At 39.7% G+C, this 25639-nt stretch overlaps 1 protein-coding gene across 1 annotated transcript in view; it reads right to left on the bottom strand.

Annotated features, from left to right (window-relative positions):
* The window catches only part of lrp1ba (low density lipoprotein receptor-related protein 1Ba), a gene marked incomplete at its 5' end in the record, with an annotated part of 414271 nt that overhangs the window by 269773 nt on the left and 118859 nt on the right, over positions 1-25639 (bottom strand). Inside the window, 8 exons of the mRNA XM_079807766.1 lie at positions 2331-2520; positions 2628-2847; positions 10827-11007; positions 11398-11634; positions 14880-15023; positions 16902-17088; positions 23085-23307; positions 25474-25636. Of these exons, the coding sequence (XP_079663892.1) occupies positions 2331-2520; positions 2628-2847; positions 10827-11007; positions 11398-11634; positions 14880-15023; positions 16902-17088; positions 23085-23307; positions 25474-25636 (1545 nt within the window). The remainder of the gene's footprint in view (positions 1-2330; positions 2521-2627; positions 2848-10826; positions 11008-11397; positions 11635-14879; positions 15024-16901; positions 17089-23084; positions 23308-25473; positions 25637-25639) is intronic.

The raw sequence follows: 25639 nt of genomic DNA, 5'->3' as shown, positions 1-25639 counted from the left end.
TAGGCATGTGCTTAAAGGCCTTAAAGTGCTTGAACCCTGATAATCGCTGCTCGCAGCTATATTTTATATTTACATTCATACTGTACCTGAGATGGCGTGGCCATTTCTGGCGTGCCATTGGCTAGCTGTCATTAAGAATGACATTTAGTATCTCTACCAGAGGCAACATATGAGTAACTCTACAGGAGCCGTCACAGCGATTAACCTTCAGCAAAAGTCGAAGACAGAAACAAACATTTATCATCACCCTCAGTCACCTTACTAGCTCCAATGATGCAAACAACTAGGAGTTCAGTTTTGATTGATGCCATGTTACCCAGTCAAGAACGAGTTAAGCCACCAAAAGTACAATGTTAAACAAAATGTACAATAAAAGTAATCATCAGCTGCCGCAATTATGTCTTAGGTACGTCTACATTAAACCAGATACATTTGAAAATGCTCTCCTTTTTCAAGCGTTTTCCAAAACGTTCTTGTCCACACTGAAATGTCAGAAAACGCTAAAATAATTTTTCTGCTCATTTGTAAAAATGGAATAAAAGCTTGAGGAGAGGGTACAGAGAGATCAGACATAATAAGGTTATCATGCTATTCTACTGGCACTATCATCTTATTTGCAAAATATCTCACCACTTACTGGTGGATCATTCCATGTCAACTCAACCAGAGGTCCCTGGCTAAAAATGATGATTTCGGTATTTTTTTTCTGGAGAAATACATGAATGAAGAAGAAAGCCAAAATGTTACATTTCATGAATGTATATTGTATATGGGGATTAACCATATAGTGCCTTGAAAATGAAGATTTCAAAGAAAAGTGTGTTACAAACCAGAATCTAAAATCATATCTTTAATACTTTTTTTAAATTACATGCACCCAAACTTTAAAAAATATATATATTTATGGCACTCAGACAGGTACAATCTATGCAATTGTATTGATAGAAAAAAATGAGATACATTTCTAGTTTCAACATTATTTGTTGATCAGATATTCCTCTTCAAAAGACTCACATTTGTTTTTTTGGACAATGAAAATGTGTACAATTTACCAATTTACTCATGAAACCGCATTAAGATCTCCATATCTCTGGGATTGAACCATATAGGGCCTTTAAAATGAAGATACCAAAATAAATGTTTGATAAAAATCAAAATCTAGAAGGATATTAAAATAGCTTTAATATTTCTTGAGATACAGGCATGCAAACTTGGGGCAAAAACCACAAGAAGTGCCTTTCCCCATGTTTTGAACCGTCACTTTTGGCATATAATGCAACAAAAATTGCTAAAGTCAACAGATTTTACCAATAGACTTACCAATCTCTGTGTAAATGTAAAATAAGGATGCTGCCATCCTTCTAAAGTTATTTTTACGCTGTGTAATTTGACGCCAAATCTCAGGTGAAAATTGTCGTTACTCAGTCAATACACATTCATTACATTTAATATGTTGGCAAAACTCTGACTTGGAATGACCCTGGTGCATGACAATGTCTAAACATACTTCATAATTTTCAAATACCCCCTTTTTCACAGTGTACACTCCAACACGAAAACAGCATTTTTAAATGTATCTACTTGGGACGGCATCTTCAAAAAGCTCAGTTTTGCAGGACAAAAACGCTGTCTCAGTGTGGACGGAAAGCCAAAGTACACTTTCATGTACACTTAGCCTTAGTTAATTTTCCCATAATTGTGATGTTCATATTCCTGCATGGTAGGGTGATGGAGAACAATTTCACTACACTGTGTATAGATGCCAAAAAAGCTGCCCAGTTCTTTTGAATAATTGCTTGTTGCTGGAGACAAAAGGAGATCTGGATCCAGAACCTCAGGACAAATCACACAAATTTCCCCCAAACACCTTCAAATTAGCCTTTAAAATATGAGAGAAGTTAGGCTTATTTGATCCAAGGCACCAAAAATGCTTGAATCATGAAGTCTTAAGGTTAAAATTACCATTAAGTATCCTACTAGGGGAATATCCGTTGCAAAGCATTTATTCAAAATCTGGGACTTGCCGGTGTGGCATTAGTTTCTAGAATGTTCAGCTGTTTAAAAGGTGAACGCATGCGGCGTGATATATTTCATTTCCATATATCGTAAAGTATAGTAAGCGTGTGCCAAAACAGGGTTAGGCTTCTGGGCAAAGCTATGGAATGGTGAATTATAAAGACTCGGACCACCCATCGGAAGTTTGAAGGTTTAAATCTTAGAGCTTCTGGACGACATTCAAAAGCTAGAAAGCAAAGTTCTTCTTCAGCATTTGGCGAGATTTCAAGAATTCATTACGGCTTAAAATCTACAGCATACATATTCATATTTACCTTTCTGGCTCTGCGGGTCATACACCTGAATCCCGAAGAGAGGTGGTCTTTCCGCCCGCATTAGTGCAACATCATTAGATGACAAATCCAGACGGAATATCGAGGCGTTCATGTAATCCGTCCAGAATATGTAATTCTGGTAATGCGCTATCCCAAATGGGTGATTCAACTCTTTCCCGCTGTACACCACCTGTGAAAAGTAGAACAGGTTTGTGAGTCACAGGGAAATATGGAGATGAACATCGAGTGGAATGGAGGTGTCTGAGAACTAAAGAGCCGACTCACTCATTTACTAACCGTTCTGTGGCTGCCGTTGAGGTAGATTTTCTCTATGTGGTCATAGTAGGCATCGCACCAGTACATGATGCTGGAGGAATGGTCCAGGGTGAGGCCATTGGGCCACAGCATGTTGGACGTGACGAAGATCTGGCGGTGAGATCCATCCATCCATGCCTTCTCTATCCGTCCTCTGCTGTCAATTAACTCATCCTCCTCCCAGTCTGTCCAATACATCCAACTAGGGAGCCCAGTGAGAAATGACATATTTAAGGTCATGAAACCACCAGCTTAGACTGCCATCAATTTCCATGCGGCTCTAGACTGTTTAATGTGGATTTAATGAATGCCACAAACCGAGTAGCTCTCTGGGAAAAGTCTTTCACTGCATCCGAAATTGCCTACTTTCTGAATAGGTACTACTTGAATTTGAATTTACTTTGCGACCGTTAAAAAAGTGTGCTCTATGTAGTATGAATGAAATTCGGACGTACTACATCTGCCATGTTGTTACGGTCACGTGACCTATCAGCACCCGTTGCGTCGTTTCACTTCCATTCATAAATCCTCTTCCATGGCCTCACGGGATGGTAAAGTGTCCATTGAATGCGCACTTCAGAATCTTGGCAGAAGTAGTAGGTTATCCGGGGACTTTTCGACTACTGTTTTTGGAATACTATGTATTCGGACATACTACTCTTTAGGGCTTTTCATACTTGAAATAGTTAACCCTAGGTCATTCTAAACCCTGAGTAAATAGAATCCTGGGTTATCTTGCTTCACGTTTCACATTAGTCATAATTTCTGGGTATTCATAAGCTGCCGTTTCACATTGTACATTCCTAAACCCTTAGCCTGACGTTGTCATACTCAATTCTAGTCAGAATATGAGTCTGAAACTGCTCCGTTGGGCTGGGATTATGGGGTGTGTTTCAACCGAACCAGGAAAGACCTCAATTGGATAGACCTACAACCAATCAGAGCAACGGAGTGACGCATAACGTTAGTTGTCAAATGTCAACAGAACTCAACTGCACAGTGTTGCTGTTTTTCCATGTCCGCAGGTTGAAGCGACCCCAATTATGTGATATTTAGACCCAGGCAACCCAGCCAAAAAACACATATTTTACCCCCCAAACGTATTTTTTTCCGGAGAACCCCTGGAAATCATCTGTCCATCATTGTCTAAAGCCCGCCCTGACAATTTAATTGGTCCGAACAGCTTCTGTTCGGCCATAGTTGCTCCCCAACGGATTGAGTCCAGACCGAACTGCCGACCTCAAATGTTGTGGGCGGGGCTAAATTCGGCTGGCATCCAGGCTACTAAACCCTGGGTTAATGCTCGTATTTGCTATGTCAGTGTCATTGATTGGATAAACGCAGCATCTGTTTACATAAAAGCTGTAGTATTATGCATCCTCGTATTGTCGACTGAGTTTATACTGAATGGACATTTCGGACTATAAAGGTAAGAAAGAAATCTCTTCTTCACTCAAATAGTTTTCTGTCAGCATTCGACAATTTTACTCTCAAACTCTGAATTTACTGCTTGTATACAATGTGCAGTGTTTCCGTGACTGTACAAAGTACACAAATATGTACGCGATTGGTTGTCTGTTGCTAAGCATCCAGTTTCACACTGTAGAGGGGTTAACACCCATAAGCGGTTTCATAACCCCGGGTAAAAAGCGGTGCTAACCCTGCTTCTAAATTACAAATGTGAAACGCTCCTTTACCCGGGGTTAAAAGCGGTGTTTAAAACGACAATAACCCGGGGTTAAGCACAGAGTGTAAAGGCCTTTTTGGATTACAGTTTTTTTAGTAGGAAAGTATTAGATTTCTGACGCAATGTTGAAAAATCCAGCTGCTAGATGTGTTTTGGAACACTGTAATTGGTTTGTAGCTGATCATAAGGTGGTAGACCATTCTGGACCAGCAACAAACCAGCTAGTAGTTGGTTGTAGCAGTTCAAGGTGGTAAAGTTGGCTTTTGGGACGTTGACTAGGTTGGACCACTTAGAGGTGCAGTGTGTACATTTTAGCGGCATCTAGTGGTGAGGTTGTGAATTGCAACCGCTCACCCCTCCCTTTCGAAGCATATAAAGAAGTTACGGTGGTTGACACAGGACAAAAAAGTCGTCGTCGGAGAGAGCAGAGAGTAGCTAGCACTCTGTAGAGAAGTTTGTCCGTTTAGGGCTACTGTAGAAACATGGCGGTGCAAAATGGCGATTTCACTGCAAGGGGACCCGCAGTGTATGTAGATGGTAATGGCTCATTATAAGATAATAAAAACATAAGGGTTCATTATGTAAGGTCTTTATACACCCCTGAAAACATAGTTATGTATATTATATTGCATTTCTGTCAATAGATCCTTATAAATACTACACACTGCACCTTTAAAGTCCAACTGAAGTGTCTTGAAACATGTAGCATTGAAACATTTCCCCTGAAACAGGAAGACAGGACGGGACATATCAAACAGCCCCTCCCCTTTTTAAAATAGCCAATATCGTTTTGTTTATATCACATCTTGTTGAGCTTGGTAAAGCCGCGTTTGATAGCTTATGACAGCCACAGTCTAATAGATTCCCCTTTAGATGTAATATGAAACTGTTACTAAAGCAAAACAGTGAACATAAATCATGCTGAGGACGTGTAGTTTGAAAAATGTGTAATTTATGTTGGTGTATGGCACCAGCGTTATCTCTTCTACTCATTAGTGCCATTTCTAATGGCAAGTCTGTCTAACCGTTTCTCCTCCTAACCTCCTCCACATCGCTTTAAATATAGCGTTCTGTATAGAATTCAAAGGGGTCCGATACGTTTTGTGGTCTAGCGCATATGATCTGCTCTGTGCTATTGTGTCTCTAGATTGGAGCAGACGGTGTGTGCCCTATGGCGGATTGTGTGACACTAACAGAAAACCAGACTCCATTTGCCCCAATGGAAAGCGAATTTACACTGTTTGAATTGTTCCCTATCCCCTCTATAGTGCACTATGTGCCATTCACCATATAAAAATAGTAATTCTGTGAACAAGTGACTGATTTCCGCTGCAGCTTCAGCGTGTATTTATAGTGTAGGGGGCAGGACGCTTTAGATTTTAGAGAGCATTTGATTGGACAGAAAATCTGATTCTGAGTGATGTCATCAAAATCACTGATCCATATTGGCAGATTTTTTGGCAAAGTTTTGAATGCTTACATCTTCTAAATGCGAATTATGTCATTGTTTTGGAGCACACTATAACATATTTTTATACTAAACGCCAAACATCTTTTTTTTTATTTCATGTGGACTTATAACCAAGTACCATGTTCCAAAACACAGCTATAATGGGTTTGCTCAAAGGTGCTTTCTAGAAGACAGGTCACCGTAAAATAATCCTTCAAAAGTATTGAGGACAATGTCCTCACTTAACCACCTAAAAACCTAAAAAAAAAAACAGGCACTTACAATTGGATGTTATTAATAATTCTTCATTCTTTGGGAGCCAAAACTTTTTGTTCTGCAACTCTTACAAGGTCCTATTTTTCCAAACTTCTCACATTTCCGCACATAAACTTAAAAACTGTGACACGGCCTTACGCAGCCTGACATAACCTAACATAACATGACAGAGGGAACCGACTCCCCCCACTCATATTCAGTGACCTGTTGAATAATTCATGAGGCAGGGCTTTGAGTGACAGCACCTGCTGTGAACAGGCAAAACGGGCGAGTGATGGAGATGGAGAGCAAATGCGATCAGCACCTTGAGTCATAACAGCAAATCCTCCATCTTATCATGTTAGCACAGACAGGAAATGACATGCGTACATGGGATACGGAAGGACAGACATGGTAAAGGACAGTTTTTAGAGAGTGAAATGGGATTTGCAAGGGGAGAGATTAAGCTGGGATAGGTATTGAATATTCAGCATACCGGCAGCTAAAGCTTAAGCGGTGATCTGAAATTCAAAAAAACTTGGACTGTTTGAAATTTTAAACCAATTTCCAGTAACACAATAGCAGATTAATTGCAGATTAAAACTGATTACTCGTAATTATTCCTAAGACTCCACGTCTTTTGCAAATGATCTAAAATTCCAAGCTGTTAAAAAAACAGACAACCCAATCCAAAAACCCATTACGAGGATAAACATGTCAAGTGTACAGCGCATGGAAAGAGTCACTAAAATATAAGCAGAAACTGGAACCTGCCTTTAAACTTTTAAACCTCTTATGTCAGGCTTCACCGTTCTGCCAAGGCAGCGATGTGCAGTCATGGTCTCTCCATATTCCCTTTAAGCTTTTCCATCTGAGCAGTGACATCGAGTGAGGATGTTTGCATTAGCTCCCTTTGACATGGAACTTCTGCTACTTCCTCTCTTTGATTTAAATTAACAATAATATTGAATAAATGTATGTTTGTTAACTCGGTAACATTTGAAAGTAGGTGACACCAAATAGTACCATGGTATATACCACTGCATGGTAACGCTTGGTACGGCTCGGTATGGTATGGCTCGGTTTAGCTCGCTTCGCTTTTCCACTGTGTGGTACGACTTGGTTCGGCACAGCTCGCATTGAATCGGTTTGGTTTTCCACTGCAGTTAGCACTGCTTTAAAGTGGGTGGGATTATAGAATGATCGTTGTAATTGTGCTGCCTCGGCATGTCGATGTTTTTAACTACAAGACGAATAAGTTTGTTTCAAAGGAGGCTGATGGCAGCAAAATACAGCTAAAAACATCTTGTATTTAGAAATGTGTTTAGGGTCTCAACGGCTATATCACTGTCACAAAAACATATAAATGGTAGTGACGATTCTCTCTGAACAATCAGTGATCTGCAGTATACGGCACGCTTGGAACCTCGAATGAGGTGGTACTATTCATGCGAACCGTACGAGCCGTACCGAACTGCACTATGCAGTGGAAAAGCACCAAAAAGTGAGCCATACCGAACTGTCCCATGTAGTGGAAAAGCCCCATTTGTAACCACTCCTGTTCGAACTGCCCGCTCCAAGCGGGACTCGAACACGGGTCCGCCGGCATGAGAGTCAGACGCTCTAACAAGGAGGCTAAAGGCTGCAACCTCTAGCGGCAGTCGCTAGAGCGTCTCTTGAAATCAGATGAACGAAGATGAACGAAGGTCTTATGGGTTTGGAACGACAAGAGGCTGAGAAATGAATGACCGAATTTTCATTTTTGGTTGAACTAACCCTTTTAAGCTGTAGTCCGTAAGTTTTGCCTCTGTGTCACCATCTCTGTTTGTAACCTGCAACTGCAGTTATTTGCGGAGTTATCATCTGTAAGTGAGTTGTGCGTCGGCTAATCGTCGGTGAGGTTCTAATCCGCCTTTTGCCAAACTCGATCTACTCCCTTTTCCCCATCACATATCAGATCGGAAAGGCATTTATTTTCAATAAAAATTAAGAACAGTGGAAATAAAGTGTCTAACGTGTTTAATAATAAGTGCTTATCGGTTAGGGGTAGGTAAACAGACATGTGCTGAATTAGAGACGATAAAAGTGAGTGGGTCCAATACCATTGGTCGTAAAAAGTGGGTGGGTCTTGTCCCACCCACATACAATGGCTCCAATGCCCATGTTGGAGTATAACCTAAATGAGAATTTTCACTGGAAAAATGTAATCTGAACAAGTAAATAACATGTCTGCCACTTTTGGGAACGAAACATTACGATAAATCATGCTACCAACGGTGATTAAATCTAACGATCGCTCACATCAAACCGTACAAATTATTATTATTGTTAATGTTTGAAGCGGATGTCATAACATACCAGTAGACCGGGAAGACAAAAGGTCTATATTGACAATTTTTTACATCATTATCGATAAAGGTATACCATTGATATCGTTTTATCGCCCAGGCCTATGAAGTACCATAGAATTACCATGTTCCTTTAGACACAATGCAGCCTAACAAATGATTGTTAGGCTGCATTAACTAGGTCAGCCGGACCCGGGAACACCATGACACCTGATGTACTCGTTTCATCATCAGAAGAATGGCATCTACGCTAATGATAGTCTCTCTGTTTTATCCTGAGGTTTACTTCAGTCAGCCGGATCCGGGCCGTATCCAGATCAGATGGTGGGCCTGCGCCCAGACAAGACCAACGCATGACCCTGAAGTGTCTGCAGAGACCATGTCAATTAGACTCCCTCTAAAATTGCCTCATCGACACAGCACTCTCAATAAACCCGTCTCCGGCGTGATGACTCCGATTGTTCGAATATTCCTATTTAATAATTGTTAAATCAATATGTCATCCTCAATAAACCCGTCTCCGGCGTGATGACTCCAATTGTTCTAATATTACAATTTAAAAATTGTTAAATCGATATGTCATCCTCAATAAACCCATATCCGGCATGTTGCCTTCGATCTTTCGAATATTGCAATTTAATAATTGTTTAATCAATACGGCATCCTCAATAAACCTGTCTCCGGTGTGATGACTCCCATATTTCGATTATTCCTATTTAATAATTATTGAATCGACACATCATCCTGAATAAACCTGTCTCCGGCGTGCTGCCGTCGATCTTTCGAATTAGGGATGTGCCGGTGAGGAAATTTTCCCACCGGTTAATTGATGTGTGACAACACCGGTAATACCGGTATCACCGGCGGAGGCTTTTAAATCACTAATTCTATCTAACCGAAAGTAACATGCACACGACCGTTCTGAACTGAAAACGCGCCAGTGTTGCGTATTTACACACCGTGAATGACAGCTCGTCTGTAAATGCGCGCTCTGTGAGACCATGGGTGCGTCTCAATCAGTTCCCTAGTTCAGTAGTCAGGGCACTGATCAAGCATTGATCAGTCTATGATTCAGATACACGCCATGAATGTATAACAGTTTGTCCGTAAAGCCTCGTTTACACTCGACGCGCCCGCACAAGCGCGAGGGTGCACGCGGCAAAAATAAATGCGAGCAGTCAGCGTAGCGCGGAGGCTCGCACTGCGGCGCCAGGCGAAAGTAAACAATGCGCGCTCTGTGCGGCCGTGCACATTTTACTTTCGGTTTTGAATTAGCGCCAATTCGGCTGCGGGTTGCTTGAATTGTGGGTTCATTAGCCTATTATTTTTAATGAAAAACACAACAACAAAACAAATGACAAACTCCCTTTAAATAGGCGCTTTTACGTTTCGCTTTGAAACCAAATCTTCCGCGATCATCTCAGTCAGCTCTTCACTCTTAAATCTGATGAATGACTCCTGCCGCTGCCGAAACTCACGGTCGGATCCTGCTTTATTAAGCAGATACGTTCAGTTTTTATTTGTATTGTCTGTTCTCTAACTGAACTAAATTATTTTATTACTATAAAAAAAAATCAAAAAGACAGGCGGTGCCACGGTGGGCAAGTGATGTAACCGGTGTTGAGTCTGGACACCGGTAACACCGGCAACACCGACTATCGTAGCAAGCCTATTTCGAAAATTCCGATCTATGACCTCTGACCTGTAAAGTTGCCAGAATAATAATCATACGCTGTTTGTTAATTGGCCAGAGGAGAACTGGCACCCCAACTGAGCCTGGTTTCTCCCAAGGTTTATTTTTCTCCATTAGGTCACCTGATGGGGTTTTGGTTTCCTTGCCACTGTTGCCTCTGGCTTGGCTTGCTCAGTTGGGGACAATAAATCTTTCAACTAAATATCCAAATAAATCTGATTATTAAACAAAATGAACCATATAAACTAAATTACTGATCTAATTACTGTTCTAATGCCCACATTGTCACTGTATGATAATTGAAATGAACTGATGACATCACCGTTTTCTCCAGAACGGCTATACGGCTGAATACAATTCTGTTGCATTATTTTCCTGTTTAACACTGGGAAGCTGCTTTGAAACAATCTGCACTATTAAAAGCGCTATACAAATAAAGCTGACTTGACTTGACTGACACAGGTTGGAGTCCAACGTATGTAAATACTGTAATAATAAACAGTACTATCATATATATTAAAGTACCATGGTATTATTATCTGATACCAGGGATTTTCTGTTAATGAAAACAGAGGGAGCACACGGCTGTTGAAATTTCTTGATGAAATCTCTAAGCGCAAAGGGCAAACATCCCCGCCCCCAGTGCACTCTAAATGGCTGGATTTCATCCAAGGCTTTAGCAGACTGAAATCCCTGCAGAAGAAGCTTTTAAATGCTGCTGTAAGCAGGAAAGGTATCATGGGCTTACCCATTTAGAGGATCCACAACAATGGCCCTGGGATGAGACATATTGCCTTCTAAAAGCGTTCTCCTGGTCTGAGAGGGCCGTTCCAGCCCGGCCACGTTGATGGTCTTTCTATAACCGTCATTTGTCCAGAACAGGCTATTACCAATCCAGTCCACCGAAATACCCTCAACATTATCCAGCTCTGGAGAAAGAGAAGCAGAAATAAATTGAGAAAATGTTGCTCTTTTTTGCTTGATAACATCAAAGACAGCTCAATTAATCACTGTCCTCCTCTAATTCTTCCTAGTGGAATTATGCAGTATCGACCAGTGAGCTTCCCCAACAACTGAATTGCACAAAATGTATGATAAATAACATCCCATTTGGAAAACATCGGCAACAGAAGCGTTCAAGTACAGGTGGCCTGCTTCTATAGTACCATGCCGCATGGTTGAACAGATGATTCATTACAGAGCCAGAGCGAAAATGAGTTACTTTGAGAATATTTAGGAGCTTTTTCCACAATACAACTGCACAAAAGCCAAAATTAATCTCTTCGAATAAAGTGTAGGGTAAGTTATGATTAGCCTACCGTCCTTAAGGATCGTTTCACGAGCGGTTCCGTCAATCTTCTGGCGTCCGATTAGGAAGCTTGTGGTGTCGGCGAAGTAGATGTAGCTACTCTCCGCATGGAAGTCCAATGCTCTGGGACTCACAAGCCCTTCGATTTGAATCAAATGTTCGTCGCCAGACTTGATATTCATATCCAGACCTCGGATAACCCCGGGTCGTCCTTTTCCGTAAAACAGGAACAGCTCGTTCTTTGGTTCTGCGAAGACACGATTACCCAAGTAAACAAATGCAGTGGCGGAACGTAATAAGCCTTCTGCCACACTACTGTCAGAGCTTAATTAATTGACATAATTAGCCTCCGTTTTCAATTCAGTTCTGCAAATTAAAGCCTTTGACAAAAATGCATCCAAAGCGAGAGGCTCAAGCTAATTACATTAGCTTAATTAAAACCAGAATTAGTTCCACTGATTCGGGTTCTATCGAATCAATCATCTTTTGGTGCATAACAGTTACATTGTGTTTGTAATTGTATCTGAGTGTGTGTGTGTAAAGGGCAGTAAAATAAGGGACACATATGTATGAAGCACAATGTTTTCGAAATTCATTACTAGCTGAAATGGTGCAAACATGATGATAGCAAGTTCTGACAGTGAGATCCAGGGAGACAAAGAAAATAGGATAAAGGGATAGAGGCAGCCAACAAGAAGAACAATTGTGTTTTTATAACTTTGAATGATTCCTTTGTGTGACTCAAATGCAACCATTCTGCTGCCCTCAAAACAAATACATTCGGCCATGAGACGTGAGAATCAATGAAGTGCAATGTTGTTAACGTCCATTAGGGTAAGAAAGACAGACAGAAATGTCAGTTTTGCGTGAACTACAGTACTTTAAAAAAACATGTCGTAATGAAAGTTATTGCATAATCCAGTTAATTAAATCATTTACAAATGAATGGTACTTCAACTCATTCATAACGAATCAATGAGTCTGGAATCAGTTCAAAAACAGCTTCTTCACATTATAACACTTGAGATAAAAACTAAACACTCAGTTGGATGAGTTACATTCAAAGCCATATGAAATAGGTGACAGACTGTTTTAAATTTGAACAAGGTTTACGAAATCATCAAATAAAGAATATGGCTTGTACAAAAAGTTATAATCATGGTTAAGGTTAAGGGTTTAGGTAAGGGATTGAGGGATTGGTTTAGGTTAGGTTTAGTATCTTGAGATATTTTTTTTATTGTAAACTTTAATTTACCACACAATTCCTTAAATTTTTTTTTACCCTGAAGTGGAATGTAAGGCGGGCCAGAATTGCACAGCACAATGGAATTTAAAAAGCAAACGTAAGTCACGAAATCAAGCCACAACACAACGGAAATGCTCCCGACCATTATGCTGCATTCACACCGAACGCGACTTGAGCATCTGGAGCGAGTGATTTCCATGTTAAGTCAATGTAAAGACGCGTTGTCTGGAGGTCCTGTGGTGTGATAGATTTGTTTAGCGCGAATTGAGTGTCTTGCGCGAGTGATTTTATTTGGTGCTTTTCGTGCATTCATGCGTTTGAAGCGAATTCGCGTCTGACGCCTGGGTTGAAAAATCGGAACTTTGGCGTCTGTTCGCGCAGCGTTAACCAATCAGGTGCCTGCTTGCTGCTGTCGCAAGGTGAAGTGACGTAATAAACGGGGGCAGGCCCGCCCGGAGTCACTCATTCAAAACAGTGGCTGTGTTTAAGGACTTGGTACTTAATCTGGACTGAAAGACTGAAGGACCTTGGTGTATTATTGCATTATTATGGTATGACAATGATGAAAATTGTTGTTACTGTTCTGTCCTGCATTTAATTTTTAAAAAAGTCACTCATTCAACATGGAGGAACAACTGATATTGTCAGTGAGTAATCATACAGAGCTATATGCACGCGGGACAGGCAGAAAGCGGAAAGCGGCTGGCATCCAGGTGAGCTCCTGGAGCGTCTCGAACACGTATCTATTTTGCTTCAACGGTCGCTTTATACGCACATCCAATTCGCTTTGGACGTGCGAGTGGATTCAAAATGTTTAAGCGTCCAACTAGACACAATAGAAGCAAATTTGTTCTATAGAACTGTTCTATAGAGTTGGCAGTCTTACAAAGATATCAATACCATGATTCGTTTTAACAATATACCATTGTATATCGACATGAAATATTAATTCAAACCTACGTGCATTATAGTTGCATATTTATACTCGAGAACGCTTTGACGTGCTATCACGGCGCATGATGCCTAAGTTCAAATGATGTTCAAATTCTAAAGCTTGTAGGTTCCTATTAAGACTGGCTCACTACAGGTGACATTTTGGTAATACCTCCCTTGTATTTACAGTAAACAATTATTTTCAGCAAAAAATTACATTTTTCATGTTCCAAATTGTGTACTGTACATACATGGAGGTATTGGCACAATTTCACCTTTGGAACATGAAAAAAAAAAACTTTAGTTGTGGCTTGATTCCGTTGTATTGTGAACTTATGTTTGCTTTTTAAAATGTATTGTGTTGTGCACCACTGGGCCACCATAGGAATGGGCTTCCATAGCATAAATAAACATAGATATAGTAGATTTTGCAGAAATCGCTGTAAAAATGTCATCTTTCCAATGAAAACTCACGCATAGTGACTATTAGTCGTACATGTGCAAGCAGGGTTTGTGCGCTATTTTGTTTTTTGTCATCTATGTTGGGCCTCAATCATGGAACACGAGCAGGACAATATATTGTCACAATGTAAAAACATAGTTAAAAAAGTATGACATTTCACACTGAAATTCATTCTGCTCTTGTTTCACTAATAACTGATTCTAGTAGCACAATTTCAGTACAATTTAGTCCAAAACCATTCAAATGCGACTACGAATTATTACGACTAATTAGGCCATTTTGGACACACAGTTGGTTGACTGATATAGAAATCAAAGCAAATTTACAACGTGGCGGTATTTTGGGATTTTCACCACACAAAGCAATTCGTACACTACGTTAAAATTGTTAAAATTGTAGGTAATATATTTAAGATGCCAGATGATTTACAATTTTTGTTTTACGACTGTTGAAGTGGTCTGCCATCTGAAATCCGTGAAAAACTTTTCAAAATTTTCTGATGTAAACACACACACATTCTCTGATAGTCAATGATCCTGATGCCAAGAGACAAAACATATCAATTTCCCATGCATTCCGCCCTAATGTGCTGAACGTGCGCTATTAATCACAGAAACGTGTCCATTCTTCAGCATCTTGGGCCTATATAAATTTGGTCATAAATTTCCATTTCGACAAACCCACAAGGGCCATCCATCTGATATATGGCTTTAGATAGCAGCACCCTTTCCTTTGGGAATACCCCTAAAACCATTTACATGAGAAACCCATCTCGCAGATGCTAATCAGACACCTAGAAGCTAAAAGAGGATGAGAGAGGAAAGAGAAATTGTCTTTTTGTGACCCTCACTTTTGCAGGACTTCCCGTCGCTGGCAAGGACGTGGCCGGTCCGGCAGCGGCACAGGCGTGATTTGTAGTTGTGGCTCAGTAGACAGATATGCGAACATCCACCTTTTCTTCCGTGTGGGTCAGGGCTGCACGCGTGAGTCCTGACTGAAAAAAGAGAAAGGTCAGCATCAAGGAGCTAGCATCGCGAAATATCAGTTCAAACACATATGCTACATACCAAATTCGAAATAATAAAAGACAACTAATGAATAGAGGAAAGTAAAATAGGCTTACAATCTTTTAAAATGGAGAAGAAAACACTTCCCATATTGGTTGACGTCAAAGATTATGTCTGATTAAACTGATTTAACAGTATTTTGACACAAATTCATTGGTTACTTTGCAATACAGTTAAATGCCAATACAAAATGTAGCCCCTTTTTTTTCACTGTTTTAGGATGATAAAATGATTAGAATTTTGCAAGCTCAGCAGGAAAGAAAAATTATATATGCTACATAAAATAATGGCAAATTGCAAAATATTAAAGGTCAACTAAGGGGACGTTTAATAAAAACGTTGTGATAGATGCGTTTAGCGCGGCGCGATGGACGCGATTTCGCCTCATTTGCGTGTCCAGTTCGCGCTAAAGAGGCGAATTGAGTGTCTTGCGCGAGTAATTTTATTTGGTGCTTTTTGTGCATTCACGCGTTTGAAGCGAATTCGCATCTGACATCTGGGTTGAAAAATCGGAACTTTGGCATCTGTTTGCGCAGCGTTAACCAATCAGGAGTCTGCTTGCTGCTGTCACGTGGTGAAATGACGTGATAAAAGGGGGCAGGCCCTTAATATATTAAAGGTCAACTAAGGGGGCGTTTAAAAAAAATGTTTACCAAAAATGGAAAACTTACGTCAGCCAATCAGATCGCCTATGCAAATACCCTAGCGCAGACGCTAGCCAATTGCTGGAAAAGTAATATGGTTGGCTGTTGTCACTATGACGGTCGTGTCAGCGCCAAGCAGCAACCTCCCCCAGTTTCTCTTGAAGCCAATACGGAAGTGACTTAAACTGCAATTCATCGACTGGCCACAAGGGACAGACTCCAAGAGGGAGCAGAATCTCATTGAGCCCATGTTAAAACGCCCAACTTTACAGCAGAAAAAAACATGTTTACAGTCTGGTACAAATTGTGGTTTTTGTCTATATAGCTAATTTTGCCCTTCATGACAACTGTGAGGGGGGTGAATTTTTTATAACTCATTCGTTTAAATTATATAAAGCCTTAAAGTTCTGCTTAATTAAGAGCGTGGCCACTTTGAGTGACAGGTGGATTGCCATTTGTCTGCTGTCTGTTAGTCATCACATCACCTCAGCTCCACCCACGTCCCGCCTCTTTGCCAACTTTGAGGCTTCAAAACTGCTCTTCAGAACCCCATGGGTGACTTCACTGAAACGACGTCAATATTTTTTACAGTGTATGGTCAGCGCCAAGCTTCAGACACGCCCTGAAGTGTTTCTGAACCACCCATAGACCTCCGTAGTGTAAACAGTGCAGCATTTCCGAGTTCTACGGCAGAACGGTGGCTCACCATTGGCTAGCTTCTGCGTCAGCATCACATACGCACTTCGTGGTGCTCACGTGAACAGCAACGACCAGTGATAAGCTGGCGTTCTGACATAGAGCTTTGAAAGTGCTGCACTGTGTTTACTACGACAATAGTGGAGGAGAATTACAGACGAGAAGAGATTGTTGAATAAATCTCTTCAAATTGTCGCTTCATAAAATTAAGATTGAACCACTGAAGTCACATGGACTATTTTAATGATTTCTTTACTACCTTTCTGGGCCTTGAAAGTGGTAAATAAATTGCTGTCTATGGAGGTCAGAGATCTCTGGGATTTCATCAAAAATATCTTCATTTTACGGTCATCTTACGGGTTTGGAACGACATGAGGGTAAGTAATTAATGACTAAAACTTTGGGTGAACTTTTAAATCGGGGTGATTGCTGATTATATTAGTTATGCTCCAACGACAAGTTTACCTGTAGGTTGAGCCAGTCTGTGATAAACTCGGACGGCTCTGGCACTTTCCAAAGTGGCGATGGTGTTCGTGTCACTGCTGTTAAAGCGATTTATCCTAAATATGTCCACTTTGCTCTCTCTGGAGGGTTCAGAGCATGTCGCAAACAAGTAATCTTCAAAGAGCGCTAATCCGTAAAGGTGCGACACCTGGAGAGAGAAACACAGGAATGGGGAAAGAGAAAGACTCATCTAGAGGCCATGGCACCTCTTCGGCTTAATTCTGAACATGACACAAATACGTCTGCTTAAATTCGCTTCTTTAATCCATCCAGCCATAGACGCTCGCTGAATAAACAGCAGCCCTGACAGACACCAGTTGAAATATGCAGGGATCTTTGATGTCACATCTGTGCTACAAATTACCGACGGGTACCGTTGAGGCTTTGATTTCGAGGAGAAAGACTGACGTGAAAAACAAATGAGTTAGAGGTAGAAGAGTTCATTTCAGGTTATCTTTCAGTGCCAGCTCTGAGAAAAAAAAGTACCAATATAGCCTCCAATAGAGGTCCCAGGGAATATGCTAGAGCTGAACCTCGCAGGAAATGGATGAACAAATCAATAAAAAAATAGCACACAAAAGACTTGCAGTGTGAATCGAGGACTCGGCAAGGTCAAAACAACCCGATGCTCATCCAGGCTAACGGTTCTGACAGGGGACAATGAGATGGTTACAGAAATGTCAAGGAAAACATGCCCTCCATGCGACCAATTTAAATAAACGGACACAGTTTGGCTGCATGCTTCCTGTGATTTCACAAGTAGGATGTTGATCCTGGGACAATTTTCCTACTAAGAAGAACTATTCATTGGATTTTACGAAGTTTGGGAGGTTAGTGGCATAATATCTTTGAAAGATTACTCCAGTCTTCAGTGACACATGACCCTTGAGAAATCATTCTAATATGAAGATATGCTGCTTAAGAAACATTTCTTATTATCATCAATGCTTAAAGCTACACTGTGTAACTTTTTTAGTCTATTCTTAGCTAAAAACACTTAGTTCTTTCAAAAATATATGTGCTCATTAATGTATATTTACTTCTTTCAAGTAATAAAGTATTCTCGTAAGTTTATAATATGCCATTGAAAATACATAAGGTAATGGGATCTAACAGTGGTCGCCATGTTGCCCCTCCATCTTGAAAGTACATTAGCCAAAGAGGGACATACCCGTAAATTCAAGCTTCGCCTTTCGCGTTTTAACCGGTTTTAACACTGTGCGCGTCAACTTGTTCAGACTTGTCTGGTGCATGCGCAGAGAGTTTTCATCTCAGCAGCTCCATTAACAGAGTTATACGGAGTTTTCCTGGCTTGTTTATTCCTCAAAAGTCTGTTTTTCCTTGTGTGGTATTTCTGTGCGTTAATAACTCCGTAAGTAATAATAGTTATTGTCATTGTGGATGTGTTTCAGAGTGTGTCATCATGTAATTCAGTTGATGTCACATCAGAAGTATTTTTGTGTCAACATACAATAGCGTAATGCTCACCTATTTGAATAGTCATTCAGTTATTAACAATGTTTATTCGTTTATAGAAAATATTTGCTTGTAATGTATGTTGATGGAAATATGTATCAGGTCTGATCGGCATATTAACACTTGTTATACAGAGCTAAACCTGCGCACACACTTTTGTAATCCGACACCGCTTGTTAACAGCAGCAGCGGCAGCTCCGCTCCTTTTAATGCAGCTGCATTTAGCGCCTATATATGGTACAATAAGCTCTGGTTTACGGTTACATTATACAAATGTAACTTATAAGTATAGTTATACAGTTCTTAACTGTGTATATTCTGTCATGTCATTATCATGTATATTTACCATCCTAATTTGTTCTCTCACAGAAACCACATTTATGTACATATCCACGCAAACCTGTTTATGCCTTGCAATTGGATGACTGAATAAACATTACTATCATCAAAGTTCACTCTGGATTACCTGCAGTTCTTTCTAGCCGAATAATTAGGCCAGTTGAGTTCCAACCATCCCACTGCGCACAGAATATCAGGCACTGTGTCGAATGTGGACGAGGTCGAACTGGAAGCCATATTAATCTTGGACTAAATCGGCCACCGTAGGAGTTAAAACGAAATCGGAATTGAACAGAACAGAAACTAAAATTCACTGGATGGTCATATACAAGTTCACCACTAGATGGGGGAAAATATCACACAGTGTAGCTTTAAACAAATTTTATGGAAAAGTTTTTTTCTTTGATGAGTAGGAAATTCACAAAAACAGTACCAGGAACTTTTGTTACAGGAACTTTTTTCCCCCAGACCTGCTACTGTCTGTTACTGCGTTTCTACTGTGGTCTAAAGTACCGTGAAGATTAGGCAAATTAGTCCGGTAACTGCGTGCGACTGAGATTCAAGCTGTGCTGATTTTGCTGGTTGTGTATTGGTTTACTAAAGAGGTAATTGACAAAACTGCCTAAAAGAGACGAGCACGGATACTAAAGCGTATTCTGAAAGCTCGTAAAGCTAGATTTAAAATAAGACAACGTATGTTATTATCAGCTATTACGGATATTGACCGTGAGATGGCTCAGACGAAAGCGCCATCGGACAGAAAGAGCAAGACTGATATTTACTGAACGCAGAATGATCCTTACAAAAGACTTTTAAAAATGCCGGTTGAAATAAAAAGCTGCGTGAGCTCAACCAATCAGCATGTTCAGCGCACAAGTCCCACCCCCGAAAGTTCCTGAACTTTGAAAAAGCACTACCACGCAAGCAGGGACTTTCAGAGGGGGAGATTTTTACCCGGAACTTCATTTAGACCCCGGTTCCTGCGGTCGAAACACACAGAGTACCACCCCAAAATTCCTAGTTCCTGGGGAAAGTTCCTGCGGTGGAAACGCGGCTTAACATTATAAATGTCTTTACTGTCACTTCATCAATTTAATGCATTCTTGCTGAATAAAAATATCAATTTGTATAAAATAATCAAATCTGATCGACTATGCAAGACTAACGGTGCGTCCCAATTCGCATACAAAATAGTATTCGAAAATAGAATTAGTGCGTTTATATATGGGTTCTCATGTTAAACTTGGCCAAAATTTTAAAACCCGAGTTGAACTTATTTCTGTTCCAAATACACTCCTTCAGGATTTGAATAAGTTTCAAACAGTTTTTTTCGAGTATGGCCCTGTATGACGTCATAAAGGGAGGAATTCCTTGTTTGGGCATTTCTCCCGGATGAACGTGTCCATCAACGAGCTTCGCTCGGGTTACGGAAGCCGTCGGCAGCGCTGTCATTTTGTTTTTAGACCACAAATCAACAATATTTGTTCCCGGTCAGGAGTCGAAACCGCAGGCGGTGAGTGAAACTGCATCAAATGTCTGTGTTTTGTTGGCAAGCTATACATTCGTGTTATTGACATTATTTGCACTTACGGTCCGTAAGTGCATATAATGTCAACAACACAAATGTATAGTGAATCGAAAGTTATCCAGGGATAATGCCGTGATGTATTGTGTGTGTGTGTGTGTGCTCATGACTCTTTAGCTCAGTCCACTGCACACCTCCATGAGCTCGGCTGTTTTCAGAAAGAATCGGTACAGCGTATCTGTCTTTAATAAATATGATATAACTTAAGACTCTTCAGAGATATGAAGGATGCAATACTACTCTATAGGTCCTCAAGATTAACAAAAGATTGGCAGAAACTGTGTGTGTTATGTACCCTTTAATATTATCCACATTATACACTCACCTAAAGGATTATTAGGAACACCTGTTCAATTTCTCATTAATACAATTATCTAATCAACCAATCACATGGCAGTTGCTTTAATGCATTTAGGGGTGTGGTCCTGGTCAAGACAATCTCCTGAACTCCAAACTTAATGTCAGAATGGGAAAGAAAGGTGATTTGAGATTGATTGAAAGATTGATTTAAGCAATTTTGAGCGTGGCATTGTTGTTGGTGCCAGACGGGCCGGTCTGAGTATTTCACAATCTGCTCAGTTACTAGGATTTTCACGCACTACCATTTCTAGGGTTTACAAAGAATGGTGTGAAAATGTAAAAACATCCAGTGTGCGGGAGTCCTGTGGGCGGAAATGCCTTGTTGATGCTAGAGGTCAGAGGAGAATGGGCCGACTGATTCAAGCTGATAGAAGAGCAACTTTGACTGAAATAACCACTCGTTACAACCGAGGTATGCAGCAAAGCATTTGTGAAGCCACAACACACACAACCTTGAGGCGGATGGGCTACAACAGCAGAAGACCCCACCGGATACCACTCATCTCCACTACACATAGGAAAATGAGGCTACAATTTGCACAAGCTCACCAAAATTGGACAGTTGAAGACTGGAAGAATGTTGCCTGGTCTGATGAGTCTCGATTTCTGTAGAGACATTCAGATGGTAGAGTCAGAATTTGGCGAAAACAGAATGAGAACATGGATCCATCATGCCTTGTTCCCACTGTGCAGGCTGGTGGTGGTGGTGTAATGGTGTGGGGGATGTTTTCTTGGCACACTTTAGGCCCCTTAGTGCCAATTGGGCATCGTTTAAATGCCACGGCCTACCTGAGCATTGTTTCCGACCATGTCCATCCTTTATGACCACCATGTACCCATCCTCTGATGGCTACTTCCAGCAGGATAATGCACCATGTCACAAAGCTCGAATCAATCCAAATTGGTTTCTTGAACATGACAATGAATTCACTGAACTAAAATGGCCCCCACAGTCACCAGATCTCAACCCAATAGAGCATCTTTGGGATGTGGTGGAACGGGAGCTTCGTGCCCTGGATGTGCATCCCACAAATCTCCATCAACTGCAAGATCCTATCCTATCAATATGGGCCAACATTTCTAAAGAATGCTTTCAGCACCTTATTGAATCAATGCCACGCAGAATTAAGGCAGTTCTGAAGGCGAAAGGGGGTCAAACACAGTATTAGTATGGTGTTCCTAATAATCATTTTAAACTTTTGTAATGATACGTTTGGCCATTAACTTAAATGCATTAAATGCATCATTATATTCAAATTGCAAACACATGAGGAGAGTCTCCGCATAAAAGACCCACGTCTGGCAGATCAACATGCTACTACATTTCTCTCCGATACGGTAGGAGAATAAATTCAATTGAACGGGGAGGATTTTAACCGTAACAAGATGATTGACAAGGCCGTTTAAACGGTGACAGTTTGCATGTAACCAAGCGATAGAGCTGTCCGTTAAAGTTGACAAAGTAGCATGTCCCAAAGCTTACCTATTCTGGTACACACACAAAAGTATGTACTTTTTCTTCACAAAAAGAGTATATACTTTTAGGTCATAGTATAAGTAGGCGAATTGGGACGTTGTTGAGGGTTATGGGTAGGGTTGAAAGGAAAGTTGTTCCAGGACCACCAAAGGATTGGTGAATTCACAGTCACCTCAATTGCATTTAAAAATGAAAGCCAATAACTCATCAACAGTGAAAGCAAATCCAAACACTTAAAAAGCCCAAGCTGAATCAATTGCACCTCAAGTGAGACGTTGAGTGGATGTCGATACTTTACATGAAAAACGACTGAAATTGATACAAATGCTGTTCTTCAACTACAGCAATCAATCAAAACATCCCGTAAACCATGAACACCTGCTTTCCAAAAGGGATGCGAGGAATTTGTCAAAAACTTTCCTAAGTATAGAATCTGGATATTAGTTAATACCAGATGTCTCATAAAGCTGATAAACAGCCACAGATGAATTATCTATTGTTTTTTGAGAAAAATGCAAGCGTTTGACACTGCCCTTGGCCCGTTCTATGAACTATGGATGAAATTTATACTGAATTTATGAAGCTATGAATTTTGTATCACCATACTTTTGGGCCCGTTCAAGGGGCGAGGGAGAGAGGCCAAACTTTATAGCCTTCGAAATAAACTGCTTTAAGAGTTATTCAAAGGAGCATCATCTATCACAGCTTTACTGCTGACTATTAAGGCCGTAAAAAAATACACAGGAACTTTTTCCTATATAAACTGTAGTATAGTTGTTTAGAGGTCACGCTTCTTTGTAGGTAAGGAAATGTTGGACCAGCATAAACAAGCTAGTTGGGGATTCGCACCCCAGCAACAACTTGGTCTTGAAGATCTCAGAAGAAACCAAGATGGAGAACGTCTTACCGAGTTGCCTTGGATGATCGCGTGTCTGTTCTTGCCATTGTAATCCACAACTTCGATAAAATCCAGATAAGCGTCCGCCCAGTAGACGAGCTTCTTGACCAAATCCAATGTCACGGCGGTCGGCTGTTCGGTTTTATACTCCACTATCCTGGTACGGTTGGTGCCGTCCATGTTGCAGCGCTCCACCTTGGCTATTGTCCCGTAGTCCGTGAAGAACAGTTTTCTAGGGGGGGAGAACACATCGGGTTTTTAAACCGGAATCCACAACCTGCCTGACATAAAAGAAATCAAAAGTCAAGGCCATTTAAGATTTAATCAATCTGTGTGTCAAAGACACAAAAGTGTTGTGTCAGAGCAGAACGCTCACAGTAGCAGCAGCACAGTTAAAGCGGGCCACTCTGAGCAAGAGCTGAATGAATGGGCCGCAGTATGGTATTTCTTTTTATGCTAACACATACTGACAGTGGAGTAAAAGAGGGGGAGGTCATCCGCATTATTCCGCACGAAAATTGTGGCACAGAAACAGTCCTCATCGACTGAAAGCGACAAACTGCTCCCAACAGCACGCACAACTCTGCGCTGCATACAAATGAATGTTTACCAAGAGACCAAAGAGTTTCTCACGTCACAGAAGAGTAGATGACTCGGCATTAGATAAGGATGATTTATTCACGCCTATGAAAAATGTAATCGAGAGTCGCCTCTGTGATCGTTTTAAGATAGCTGAATATCTATGTATAGGTCAATGAATTATGAACGATTTGTTTGGAGAGGGTTCTGAAAGGTCATTATATTGAGTGTGATTCGCCTTTCTAGATGGCAAACCTCTTTCTGTTGGCCAGTTAGACTTAAGGTAATAAGGATGGGCGGTATGACCTTGATGATAGAATTTAATCTCACAATACTTTGTTGATTTTGTTGGAAATTTAAAGGCATCTTGTTTGTATACTACTACTACTACTACTACTACTACTACTACTACTACTACTACTACTACTACTACTACTAATAATAATAATAATAATAATAATAATAATAATAATATAAACTCTTAATTGTATTTAAAATAGTATTATTATTCAAATATTATTCAAATATATTATTAACTTTATTTAATTTGTATTTAATTAATTTACGTAATACATACCATTTACATTAAATTATTACGGTATTGCAATAATAATAATAATTATATTATATTATATTATTATTATTATTATTATTATTATTATTATTATTATTATTATTATTATTATTATTATTATTGTTATTATTATTATTATTATTATTATTATTTATTATTATGATTATTATTGTTGTTATTGTATAAACTCTTTATTCTATTTAAACTATTTAGCATACTAATTAATAAAAAAATAGTTTTATTATAATCAATTGTTTAATATAAAATATTTATTCTAAGTAAATATAAAGCATTATTATTATTATTATTTACACTCGTTGTTCTATTTAAAATATTTATTAAACTACAGATTAATAATAATAAACAGTTTAATAATAATACATATTTATTCTAAGTAAATATAAAACATTATAATTATTGTTATTAATAATAATAATAACAATTACTAATTCATTAAATAATTTACAAATTAAAGGTACTTTATCATAATCTTATATTTCCACATTTTATTCAGAAACTGATGCCAAAAAAATTAAATTAAATTGGAAAACAGCTTCTGTGTTTGTAACACTTGAGAAAAGCTAATATTATAAAACAAATAGTTCAGACTCGCAAGTACATATACAGTATTTACTACATAAATAGTAAACTATACTATACATAAACTACACATATACGAACTGATGTGTGGTCCGGTATGTACATTATATTGGCTTATTTGGAATAAATAAATAAATCAAGACATTTATATAGTATATTTTAGTATCAATATATATGTGACCCTGGACCACAAAACCAGTCATAAGTCTCACGGGTATATTTGTGGCAATAGCCAACAATACATTGTATGGGTCAAAATGATTGATTTTTCTTTCATGCCAATAATCATTAGGATATTAGGTAAAAGATCATGTTCCATGAAGATATTTTGTAAATGTCCTACCGTAAATATATCAAAAATGTATTATTATTAGTAATATGCATTGCTAATGACTAAATTTGGACAACTTTAAAGGCGATTTTCTCAATATTTAGACTTTTTTGCACCCTCAAATTCCAGATTTTCAAATAGTTCAAATACTGTCCTATCCAGGTGGAAAATTGCCCCTTATGACTGGTTTTATGGTCCAAGGTCACATAAATATATATTCTTGTTTTCAGCACAAAGGTTCATTGCTACCATCTCATGTATACTGTTAATGGCCAGTCCTAAAAAGGACCTAATGGTAGTCTTAGTGATCATACCCCATGATAGGATCCAGCGCTAGGCCTTTTGGGTTCTGGATGTCCAGGTCAATGATGGTGACACATGCATCTCCCTGTTCGCTGCACACAAATATCCGGTCGTTCACTCTGTCTATGAAGTAGAAGTTTCCTGTTAACCAGTCGATGGCCATGTGCTCCACATCTA

This window comes from Gobio gobio (assembly GCF_949357685.1).
Source record: "Gobio gobio genome assembly, chromosome: 24".
Taxonomy (NCBI): Eukaryota; Metazoa; Chordata; class Actinopteri; order Cypriniformes; family Gobionidae; genus Gobio; species Gobio gobio.
Note: the sequence above shows the minus strand (reverse complement) of the source record. Positions and strands in the feature narration are given on the sequence as shown.